The 12552-nt window shown below is 50.3% G+C and overlaps 1 protein-coding gene across 2 annotated transcripts; it reads right to left on the bottom strand.

Moving 5' to 3' along the window:
* Nucleotides 1–261: 261 nt before the first annotated feature.
* On the bottom strand, nucleotides 262–11536 carry CCKBR (cholecystokinin B receptor). 2 transcript variants are annotated; one of them, XM_047691293.1, is made up of 5 exons: nucleotides 11150–11533; nucleotides 2438–2689; nucleotides 2041–2293; nucleotides 1598–1770; nucleotides 262–1391 (listed from the first exon to the last, which is right to left on the bottom strand). In XM_047691293.1, exons 1-5 carry the CDS (start codon nucleotides 11298–11300, stop codon nucleotides 853–855), a joined length of 1368 nt encoding a protein of 455 aa, XP_047547249.1. In that variant the 5' UTR covers nucleotides 11301–11533; the 3' UTR covers nucleotides 262–852. The 2 variants fall into 2 exon arrangements, with proteins under 2 accessions (XP_047547249.1, XP_047547250.1); XM_047691294.1 differs by lacking the exon at nucleotides 2438–2689 and having other exon boundaries at nucleotides 11150–11536.
* Between the last annotated feature and the right edge of the window lie 1016 nt (nucleotides 11537–12552).

Below are 12552 nucleotides of genomic sequence, written 5' to 3'. Positions count from 1 at the left end.
TAGGATATATATCATATATCATGGATATCCTACTGCAACCCCTACGCCCAGCTACCGTGTATGACACTGGCGTTTAGGTGAGTCCAGGATGACGACCCAGAGAAAATACCCACATCCCCCTTGAGCCTCAGACCATGGGCTTCTTGGCAGGTGGTCATGCACAGGAGCGAGCAGCAGGAAGAGGGACCTGACAGGGAGTATTCTACAAAACCCTGTGCCCCTCATCTGCCCCCCAGAAAAAGTCCAGAAAGGAAGTTCAAGAGGAAGCCAAGTCATTTTTATTTCTCAAAGAGTTTGGGTGAGGGAAGAGGGGCAGGGCCATAGTATGGAACTGGAAAGGAATGAAGGGACTTTTCAGTGCAGAACAATCTGTTGGGTCAGGGAGGTGTGAGATTAGGCTGGGTGGTATTTTCAGTGCTGAAATGGGGAAGGGCACTGTGAGGTCAAACTGGGGGTAGCCTGGAGCATCTCAGGACTTGGTACTGTGCCCGGCTCCAGAGCCTTAAAGAATCAGTGCCATTACTGTGTGTATACGAGAGGCAGGCCAGTCTCCCTACGTTTCCGCTAAGTACGGATAGTCCATTGCTAGGGATGCTGTGTGTGTGTATGTCTAAGGTCAGTGCCATGTTTGTGTGCGCCAGGCTCAGTCCCATATCAAGAGTGTGCCTAATTTCCTGTGTGGGAGTTTAGTTTGTGTCAGGTAAGCCAACTGTGCGTGTGTGTGCGTGTGCACGCGCACTGGGATTAGTCCATGCTTTTGGGTGTCAGTGGGTGTGTGTCTCTTGTGTGTCTGGATGGGTCCCTGCTTGTAGGAATGGGGGTGTCCCGCCTCAGCCTCTGCTCCTCTGCGCCTCAGCCAGGCCCTAGTGTGCTGATGGTGGTGTAGCTCAGTCTGGACAGTGAAGCAATGGAAGGGGTGGGAGGGTCCTCATCGGGAAGAGGCCTGGGGCGGGCGCGTGGAGGCCTGGGGCAGCAGCGGGCACACGTCTCAAGGCAGGCCTGGCGAAAGCGACGGTGCATGAAGCAGTAGACCAGGGGGTTGACACAGGCTGAGGCGTAGCTGAGCAAGTGGATGAAAGAGATCGGTGCCCCTGAAAGTGCGCGGTGTGCGCCAGAGCTGTCGAAGGCACGCCACGTGTTGGCGCTGTACAGTGGCAACCAACACAGGAAAAAAAGCACAACAATCACCAGCAACATCCGCACCACGCGCTTCTTAGCCAACAGCTTGGCCTGGTAGGGCCGGGGGCCGTATCCTGGCCCTGGAGTGGGCGCGGTCAGCGCGGACAGCTCCAGGGTCTGCCGGGAGCGCGGAAGCTGCACGTAGCAGCCGTCACCGTCCTCGCCAGCCAGCCCATTCCCCGACCGGCAACGCCCAGTCGGGTGGGCGGGACCTGGGCACAGAGGATGGTGGTCAGAGCCTCGGGCTGAGTTCTCTCAACCTCCAGCCCCAGCCCCAGCCCCTCCCCCACCAGACCCCTAGTTCCAGCCTCTTTGCCTACTCCGGCTCCTTTCTGCTCCACCCCGTCTAGGCCCCGCCGCTGCTTCCCAAGGACAGGGACGGGGTGGGGGTGGGGGTGGGTGGCTGGATTTCACGCACCTGGTCCCGCCCCATTCCGCAGCCCTTCTTGGCTTCGGACTCGGCTCTGGCTCTCGTTGTCACTGTCTTCATCAAAGCGAAGCCCTAAGTAGAGCTCGCGGGAGATGAGTCCGTAGGCCACAGCCATAACCACACCCGGGACGAAGAACAGAAGCAGGAGCAGCAGTACCGACCTGGAGACAGAGAACATCACACAGTATCTGTCCACCTGGAATCAGCGATGGAGGAAGAGCCAGGGATTGATTCTAGGGCTGGGGTAGAACTAAGATTTGGGGGTGCTGCTGGGAAGGGCTAGAGAACTGGAGAGCGGCGCCAAATGGGAATCAGGGTGGTGGGAGCGGAAAGGTAATTGGAGTATTTGAGGAGGATTCTGGGGACTGGTAGTAAGCAGCTGATGGAGACGGAGAAGGGAATTCCTAGGAATAGGTAATGAGCACCCTCACCAGGTTTGACGGACACGTGCATTGGGCCAGCGATGCACGCACTGCAACACACGGGACGCTCCTGCTGGCTGCACCGCGGTGTACACTGGGTAGGGCACCATGAGCAGTCCAGAGAGCATCCATGTGGCTATAATCACACGAGCTGCGTGGGAACGCGTCTGCCACACGCGTGCCTGCAGTGGTCGGCAGATGGCACTGTATCGCTCCAGGGCGATGGCCACGAGGCTCAGTGTGGACACACTCACAGACACCCCTAAACAAGGGAAGAGGAAGGGGTCACTTAGGAAACTTGTGTCACACACTCAACCAGTGCGATTTTCTCAGCCCCCACAGGGAAAGACCCTTATGTATGGCAAGGACTTTAGGAAAGGGAGGGGCAGGGGGTTGTCTCACCTACCCATGAGGTAGGAAACCGCCTTACAGACGACTGTGCCAAAGATGAACGTGCCCATGAGATTGGGCAGGAGGGTGAAGGGCATGCAAGCCACAGCCAGCAGGAGGTCGCTGACTGCCAGTGAGAGCAGGAAGGCGTTGGTGACAGTCCTCAGGCGGCGGCTCAGTCCCAAGACCACGATGATGAGCACATTTCCTCCAACACTCATCAGAAAGATCACTGCATAAAGGGTGACCCTAATGGCCAGCTCCAATTCTGGATTAGGAAAAGGGAGAAGTGGCAGTAGGGAGTCTGGCTTTCACTCAGCCAGACCCTCCAAGCCCACTTAATCCCCACCTGGGCTACCCATCTAGATCCCTCTGCCTCCCAGGAACACCTCCTCCCACACGGTGGGTGGTGAACTTGAATCCTCCAGGCTTCTAACCCCTTGAGGGTTAGTGAAATTGGCTTGACTCCTCCTTGAGAAAGTTTGTCACTTCTCAAGCTTTGCTCCAAAATCTCCCTTCTCTTTACAGCTCAATTTCTTGAAAGGATTATCTGGATCTCCTCATTCACCCCTCAGTCCAGTACAGTCCAGTGCCCCATCTGTCTCCTCCATGACCATTTGGACACTTCTTCCCAAGATCATGAAGATTTAACTGCCAAATCCAAAGGTCTCTTCTCAGCTTATTTTACTTGATCTCCCTGTAGCATTTGGCACTGTTGACCACCCACCACCTTTTGAAACACAGGTCAGGTCATGTCCTTATTGTCTAAAAATGAAACAAACAAAAAACACACAAAAAAATCAAACCCCTTCACCTGCTCTGTACTGTCTGCATTCCTCTGGCACGTCTTCCAGATCCTCTGAGAACTGTCCTCTTCCTCCCGCTCGTCTCCTCTTGCAAAGCACCCACTTAAGCCACCCGATGACTCAGTTTTTTGAAGGCTTCATGCACACTCATGACTTCCTCCCTCGCTAACATGGATCTCAGCCTGGAATGTTCTTTCACCAGCCCCCATCACAAACTCATTTTCTGTATCTGGTAAATTCCTATTTGCTCTTGCCCTTCAAGACTCGGATGAAAGGCCCCCTCTTCTGTAAGGCCTTTCTAGATGCCTCATTTGGAGCTAATCTCTCCTTCCTCTAACCCATTCATGTTCCTTAGGTATCTATTAGAATGCTTTTTCTTTTCTGCCTTGTATTTTAATTATCTCCAAACATTCATTTTCACTCAACAAACATGTACAGAGGACTCCCGTTATGCTAGGCACTAGGGACAAAGAGATGAACATGACAAATTCCCTGCCATGTGCAAGCCCATGATCTAGAGGGAAACTTGGATATATAGACAGATTTAAGTGCCACACTGTGTGATAAGGAGTGACGTTGAAGAATATAAAAAGTGCTGTGGGAGCTCACAGGGGTGACACTAGTGTTGTTGGGCTAGACAGAGGGCTGACCCCATTCATTTGTGTCATTGTCTATTGGGGGATGGATTCATCACAGCCAAGCAGACCCAAATGAAATTTAATTGAATTAAACTGGACTCAGTCATTCAAACCCATGGCCTCAGCATGAGGGAGACTAGAGCTGGAAGGGAGAGAGGGCAGAGACAGAGCCTTTCAGGTTGTGGGGAAGGAAGGGCCCAGAGGGGTAGCCTCCCTTTCTGCAACCCCATACATTGACTCTTGCCATAGGCTCTGAATTAAACTGTTTTCATAACAATAACCAACTTACTCAGAAATGGTTTCAGGCATCCAGTGCACACTGTTTACAAGAGATCCTTGAACAGAACCCAGCAGTGACATTACTTGCTCAGATCACAGAGGTAAGTAAGATGCTGAATTAGAATGGCAGCTGAGTCTCCAGATCTCTAAAATGCTCTGCCTCCTACTAATTCCTCACCCCTCTGTCATTCATAATGCTGCCTCCTCCCAATCAAATCTCAATCTCAGTGCCTCTTCCTCCCTCTCTGTACTCCAGTGTGGCATTGCTCACTGTATTATGTTTAACTCTCCCTCACTGGACTCTGAGCTTCTTGAGGACGGGGGCAGGGCCCATCTTGTTCTTCAGCCTACCCTTGACACTTAGAGTAATATTTTCTGCATATGGGAGGTGTTCACACATGCTGGCTAATGGATTTTGAATGAAACTGTCACTTTACACACAAATGCACCTGCTTTGTCTTTCTCCATTCATGCTTCACCTCTGTGCCTCTAAAGCTCCAGCATGCCCTCTTCTCTCTGTCTCTGTTTCTCGGGAGACGCATGTCACCCTCTCTGCAAGGAAGGCTTATGTGTAGCAAATCTGAAGGGTGTGTGTGTGTAAATAAAGAACATTTATGAGGGAGAGCTCTGTCAGAGAGGTCCTTGGACCCAGAAAAAGAGCTGGTAGTCTATCCCGTACTTTTTGTGTCTCTTCTCAGTGCACTCTTCTTCCCCCAACCCACCCCTTTCCTTACTCTCTCTAGTTCTATCATCTTTCTCAGATTCTTCCCTGGATGTCTCTTTTCAAATAGTTCTCGCTTTTTTATTTTTCTTTCTTCTCTTTATTTCTTCTTCTTCTTTTTTTTTTTTTAGAATTTGTTTATTTATTTGAGAGAGAAAGAGAGAGAAAGAAGGGGGGCGAGACAGAAGGAGAGGGAGAGAGAGAATCCTTAAGCAGACTCCCCACTGAGCAGAGAGCCCAAAGCCCACGCTTCATCCCAGGACCCTGAGATCATGACCTCAGCTGACATCAAGAGCCGGGCGTTTAAATGAATGAGCCACCCAGACACTCCTTCAGCTCCTAATTCTTGAATCAATCAAGTTGGTATAGCACTCTAAAGTATAGAAAGCACCTTTCTCATTCATTCATCCAACTGATGTGTCCCATGTGTGTCCTTGAACTTGGTGGAGCAGAAAAATGAGACTATGCCCACCCTTATGAAGGCCCCAATTTGCGTGGTTCTCCAGAAAACTAGAGTCCCAGTAAAATTGCCCAGCACTTTGCGGTTTTGCTGGGCATTCCCAGCTATCACCTTCCAGCCACCGCTATCTCTCCAAGTCTTTGCCATTGAACCATTAGGAGAAGTGAAAAAGAAATCTTAGAACTAGGAGTCTGAGGAGGGGGAAGGAGGGGTGAAAAGGTAGAGCACAGGATTTTTAGAGCAGTGAAACTATTCTTCATGGTACTATGGTAGCTAGATGTTATTACACATTTGTTGAAACCCATAGAATAGGGGCGCAAGGGTGGCTCAGTGGGTTAAAGCCTCTGCCTTTGGCTCAGGTCATGATCCCAGGTCCTGGGATTGAGCCCTGCATCCGGCTCTCTGCTCAGTGGGGAGCCTGCTTCCCCCTCTCTCTCAGCCTGCCTCTCTGCCCACTTGTGATCTCTCTCTGTCAAATAAATAAATAAAATATTTAAAAAAACAACCCACAGAATATATAACAAAAAGAGTAAACCCCTAATGTACACTGTGGAATTTAGTTGCCAATATATCAATATTAGGTTATCAAATATAACAAATGTATTGGCTTAATATAAATATTATAAATAGGGGAAATTGTGTGTGTGTGTGTGTGTGAGAGAGAGAGAGAGAGAGAGAGAGAGAACTCCTTGTGCTTTCCATTCAGTTTTCCTGTAAACTTGAAACTTGTGTTAAAAATAGTCTATTAGTAGGATGCCTGGGTGGTTCATTCTGTTAAGCATCCAACTCTTGATTTTACCTCAGGTCTTGATCTCAGTGTGGTGAGTTCAAGCCCTGTGCTAGGCTCTATGCTGGGCATGGAACCTACTTAAATACACACATACATAAATAAATAAAAGTCTAATAGTTTTCTCAAAAGTGACAAAAAAGCAACTGGAAGGAAGACTTGTGTGTGTATTTCTGTCTGTATTTATGCATCCCTATGCATTTGTGTGGTGGAATAGGAGTGATCACAGTGGCTTCAACAACTGGCAACTTAAGGTAGTGGTGAAAGAATGGGAGAGGCAGATATCATGCCTATTATCTAATATTATAGATATGACCTGTGGGCATCGTCCTGCTGAGCCAGAGAACTCAGAAGACTGTGACAGCTCATTTCTGCTTCTGGGGTCTAGGGAATCTGCATTTGTTCTGTCCAGATGATGGCAGAGAAGTATAAGCACAAAAATCCAGATAATGTGCCGTAAAACAAAAATCAGGACTTTATAAGAAATGACACTGAAGGTGCTGATGCCTCAAATCCTGCCTTCCACTGGTATGTTAGATCTGGTCACCCATGAACACAGACATCAAGGTAATACCCATGTGTCTGTGGGAGCACGGATAGCATCTGATTGTAGATAATAGCTGGGCATATGGGGTACTAACTTAGGGAGCAGAAATAATGTGGAAGGATGTGCAGTTAATATCAGAGTGAAAATTGGGTAACAGTTTAATTTTTGAGATAATACCTGGGTGGGTGAGAGTAATACCTATTTTTGTGGACAAGGTGTGAGAAGGGTAACAGCTAGGTGTCTGTAGGTAATTCCTGATTGAGTGGGGGATACATGTAGGTTTAGATAATATCCGAGCAAGTGTCGTAACATTGGTTCCAATGTTAGTGTAGGTGCTGCTGTGGTGAGCAAGAGCAAGAGCAAGGCCAGTTCTCACATTTGAGTGAACGAGAGTAGTATCTGTAGATATGTTTGTGGATAACATCTCGTTTTGTAGATAACAACTTCAGGAAACATGGATTACATCCAGAGGTCTGAATGTGAATGGGGGAGTATCCAAGTGATGACGGTAGCAGCTGAGTAAGCAGAAGTAATATCCAAGTATGTGTGGGCAATAATTAAGTGCGTATGGATGTGAGATGTTAACACGTTAAGATGTTAGCTGAGATAAGAATCTGACCGAGTACAGTAACTGAGCGCCTGAGCGAACACAGGTAGCATTTGGGTCTTTGTGGATAATATCTGAATGCGTGAGAGTAACGCCTGTGATTTTTATGAGTAGTATCTGGAAAATGTTGTTTAGGGGACCACAGGCAATATCTATGTGTGGATGATAAAACGAAAGCAAGTGTGTTTGGTGGATGAGTGACATCTAAATAACGTGGGCAATGTTCAGGTAACTGTGGGTGACATCTCTTTTTCAGTGGGCAGCACCCGAGTGAGCATTAGCACTCAGGTCTGTGTGGGTAACAGGTAAGACTAATGTGGGTGGGGCGCCTGGGTGACTTAGTCAGCTGAAGGTCTGCCTTCCGCTCAGGTCATGGTCCCATGGTCCAGGGATCGAGTCCTGCACCGGGCTCCTTGCTCAGCTGGGAGTCTGCTTCTTCCTCCCCCTCTCCCTCTGTGTGCCTATGTACTCTCTTTCTCTCTAATATATCTCAAAAAAAAAAAAAAAAAAAAAAAAAAGAAAAGAAAGACTAATGTGGGTAAAATCTACATTTCTACTGGTAACACTGGAGTGAGCCTGGCTAACAGGCATCTGTGGGGATAATATCTGAGTGAGAGGCTAATGGTCTCTGTGGGTAACTTCTGACTGCCTGGGCAACAGCCAACTAACTCTGTGGATAACAACCTCCAGATGAGCAAGGCCAATTCTTGCACCTGTGCTCTCAATCATTTCATGTTATGCTTTCTCAGGGTCCCCTGCACTGTTGACTATCCCTGCTCTCAGCTCTACCTTCAGTCTTCTTCTCTCTTGGCCCATTCTGCATCAACATTTAAAAAAGACTCTTGCCTCTACTGTGCACGCGTGCACGCGCACGCACGCGCGTACAGACACACACCCGAAGACAACTCCCCCACCCCATACACCATTCCTCAACCCCATGCTATTTCTAGCACTATCCTATTTTTTTCTTTGCCTCTCTCTCCCTATCAAACTTTCAGAAAGTTTTGTCTACACACCCTGGTTCACTTTTCAGAATTCCCTCCCCCATTGTCCCAAACTTCAACCTACTGTAGCCAGACCTTAACACCCATAAAGCCTCTTTGATAGGAGGTCCTTGTTACTGGATCTGAAGGATGCTGTTCTGTCCTTATTCGACTTATATCAGCAGCATTTGACATCACTTATCCCATCTTGCTTGAAGTCTTTTCCTTGTCTTGTTTCTCTGTTGGTTTTGTCATGGGCTCTCTCCTTCCTTCACTGGTTTTTAAGTATTGGTCTTCTTCAGGATCCTGCCCTAGGCCCTCTTTTCTTTTCATCCTGCACAGTCTTTGTATGACTTTATCTGTTCCCATGCCTTCCATTACCTCCTATATGCAAAGACCTTTCAGGTCTATATTTCCAGCTGGTACCTCTCCCCTAAGTTCCTGACCACAAGATTTGACAGCTCACTGGCCAATCCCACCTCGGTATATCACCAGCATTTAAACTCAGTGGATTCCAAATTGAATTTATAATCTTCTCCTTCAAACCTGGTTTCTGTCCCTTTCTTCTCTTTCTCATGATATAGCACCAACATCCATCCAATTGTTCAAGCCAGAGACCGAGATGTCATCCCTTGACCTCTTCCTCCATCTCCGTTTCTAATGAATCACCATGTTCTGTTGTTTCCACTTCCAGAAGTGTCTCTCAAATCCACCCACTTCTCTCCATCCCCACTGCAAATACCTTAGTCTAAGCCCACATCGTCTTTCACCAGAGTAGTATAATAGCCTTCTAAACTGTCTCCCCAACCCCCACCTTTCATGTCTTCTACTCCAATCTATCCTCTCTACTACAGAACTTATTCAAGCTGTACTACTGAGCCTTTCAGCAGTTGCCATTGCCCTCAGGATAAAAATCTACTCTCCTGGGGCGCCTGGGTGGCTCTATCCCTTTTGGGGTAAAGCGTCTGTGTTTGGCTCAGGTCATGATTTCAGGGTCCTGAGATCCAGCCCCTGAGTCATGGGGCTCCCTGCTCAGTGGGGAGTCTCTGCCCCTCCACCCAGCTTGTGCTTGCTTTCTCAAATAAATAAATAAAATCTTAGAAAAAAATCCACACTCCTTAGCCAGGTCTGTGAAGCTCTTCGTAAACCCTCTAGGCTGGTCTTAATCCTGAGTGTTGCCTTTTCCTCTCTTATGGTGTGTGTTTCAGGCTCTCAGAAACTGACACACTGAAGGGAAGTACCACCGATTTAAACTTTGGGAGCTTAATCATACTGTTCCTCTGCTTAGAATGCTTTTGGCCATTCTGGCCCCTTCATGTATCTGGCTCTCCCTCGTCTTTTTTATTTTTATTCAGTTATTCCTCAGGAGGCCAACTTTGATTCCCAAGGCTAAGCTAGGCTAGGCTAGGACTCCTTTTCTTTGTTCCCACAGCCTTCCTAAGGCACAGTCCCACTTTGTGCTGCAATTCCCTGCTTGTCTGTCTCTCCCACTAAACTGTGAGCTCCATGAAATAGGAACTGTTCATTTTGGTGCCTTGCACTAACTCTGGTTCAATAAATATTTGTTGAATGAAAGAATCTAAGTGAGAGTGTGTAACAACTAGTCTGAGAAAACATACATTATTTTGTGGGGGTAAATACTCAAATATTTACTCAAATACTCATTTTCCTTTCTTGAACATGGAATAATTTCCTTATGCTCAGCACTGTTCCATCTCTTGGAATCCCCCTCCTTTCTTTTCTGCCTACTGAACTCCCTACTTCAAGACCCAGGTCCTGGGCTCCCTCATCTAGGAAGTTCTTGGATTCCATCTCCTTTGGGTGCCCACAATTCAGATGCTCTCCTGGGACTTCTCATGCTGACTATTATTTTCCCGCTGGTTTGTCTTCCCTTTGCACTTGACTATGGACAGATGAGGGTCTGGACTGGGTCTCTTTCATTCCTGTGTCCCCAGCATTTAGCCCAGCTACAACAGTAGGTGTCCAGAAGACATTTAAGGAAAGAAAAGGTGCAGGAAGAGAAAAAATATATAGTGAGCTGGGTTATCAAGAAAATGCGGCTGTTGGCCTGTGGGAGGAGGGAAAGTCATTTTGGGGACTGAGTAAGTGGAAGCAGTGGGGGTGGGGGGGAGATGGTGGCACAAGGGATAGGAGACAAAGGGCGAAGTCAGGCTCTAAGAGGAAGAAACCTCAGGAGAGGCAGGTTGGAAAAGGGGCTTGGAAGGGACTTGAAAACAGAAAGAGAGAGGGGACAGTGCCTTGATTAGAATTCCTACCTTGGGAGGCAGGAGGATTTGAGGAGGAGTAAAATGGAGACATGCAGCTCTAGGGAGCAGCCCCTGGTGTCCAGCCTAACTCAGGTTTGAAGATCTCTTTTGGGAAGGCTGGGGGTTGGGGTGGGGGACACTGGAGATTATAACTCTAACTTCCCATGTAAGCCTTCCATAGTGCTCCTTCTTTCAACCAGCCCTCTTCTTTTTTCCCAGTCTTGCCTTCTTTTCTTTCTTTCCTTCCCTATTGTGGCTCTGTGAACTGGATTTAAAAGGAAGAGAGACCTGGAGGACAGGCAAGAGGAGGTCCTTGCTTCCTGACCGTCCTGTGTCTAGATGGAGTCTCTGTGTTATGTGTTTGGGGGTGACCAGTAGCTCTGGGTGCGGCCCGGAGACCGGGGCGTGAAGGGGATCTTATCAGGTGGTATGAAGCTGTGATGGAGTTTTTTTGAGCCTTGGGGTGGGGGTGGGGGCGAGGGGAGAGGGCAGAAGTGTCGGGGGAGCTGTTTGGGGACTGAGAGGGAGTACTGTGAAGGGATGGTGTAGGCGTTTAAGGAGGCAATGGGGGCCACTATCAGTGTGGGGTGCAGCAAGGAGGAGCTGGTGGAGGGGGTTTAGGGGGGCACCCACCTCGTGTCCCGGCTCCGCGGATGCGAGGGGGCTCGCAGCTGAGGTTGCCCGCACCGCTGCTGTTGAGGAGGGCCCCCCCCGGGCGGCACAGGGAAGCCCCCGGCCCGGTTCCGGACCCCTGCGCGCTCCGATTCAGCTTTAGCAGCTCCATGGCCCTGGCCCAGCCACCGCCTCCCTCCGCTCGGCCGGGAGGACTCCCGCTGCGGCTCCACCTGCTCCCGCCGCGGTTCGGGCGGAGGCTTCCGCCCCGCCTGGTTCCCGCCCCCAACCTTGGCCCCTGCCCCGCTGCTCCTCCTCCGTTCGCCCCGCCTAGGCTCGCCTCGCTCCCAGGCTAGTCTGCCTCGGTCCCGCCAGGTGACTCTCCGCCCCCCTCCTACGCTCAGGACATCCGCACTCCCCCCACCCACCGGGACTGTCCTTCAGGCTCGCCCCCTCCCTACTCTCTCTCTCCGGTCTTCTCCTAGAGATCTCCTTCCCGCCCACTCCCCTTCACCACCGTCCCGGTTCGGAGGAATTCTTGGGAGTGGGTGTGCGCGCCTGTGTGTGTATTTGTGTGTGTGTATCGCGCCTGTGTGCGTGTGTTGGCGAGGGTAGCGGTGGGGGTTACGGGTGGATGGAGGGGTGGCAGGGTGGGAGGTGGCGGGGTTGAGGGGAGGAGGGTGAGAGGGTTTGGGTGGGGCGCGGCTGCCGTGGGATCTAGCGTTTTTCCCTGGTGGGTCGGGGACCTGGAGGTGGCCTTTTTAACGGAGTGGCATCAGCCGCGGGTTTCTGTACCATGCTGCAGTGGCTCCAGTGACCGCGACACTATCGCTACAGAGTTCCCTATATCTCCTCGCCAAGGGGCTGGAGTAGCCCCTCCATCTGCCCCCACACCCTCCACCTCCCACTTCAGGGCGCAACACCCAGGCTTCCAGCCAAAGCTCCCAAGGAACCCTCCAGAGCGGGCAAGGACGGTGGGGTGGGGAGGCTGGTGGTGGCGGGCAGCATTTGTCCTTGGGGAGTCTTGGCGCGCAAAAGGGCTGCGGGGAGGAAGAGTCTGACTTGGATGTGAGGCAGCCTGGGTAGCAGAGAGAACTGCTTAGAATAAACGGAGAAGGGTTGGGCTGATGGTGGGATTTGGTTCCAGCGTCTGCCCAGCACTGGCACAAGAGGAAAGGAGGGGGCTGGCTCTCCTGTCTCCAGGCAGCGCCCACCCACACCGACACACTGACGCTCACTGTTTGCTCTTTGTGCAGGTGGAGCAGCCTGTGTGGGGCGTCAGGTTCCCATGGGAGGGGACCAAAAGGGGGCCAGATCACTGGGGTGCAGCCGAGTTTAAGGGGGCATGCAGTGGACCAAAGTGGTGGGTTCAGTTCCTGGGGCAGGACTTGCCTCCACTTAACATTTCAGCCCTGCTGGCTATC

The sequence above is a fragment of the Lutra lutra genome, chromosome 10, assembly GCF_902655055.1.
Source record: "Lutra lutra chromosome 10, mLutLut1.2, whole genome shotgun sequence".
Lineage (NCBI taxonomy): Eukaryota > Metazoa > Chordata > Mammalia > Carnivora > Mustelidae > Lutra > Lutra lutra.
Note: the sequence above shows the minus strand (reverse complement) of the source record. Positions and strands in the feature narration are given on the sequence as shown.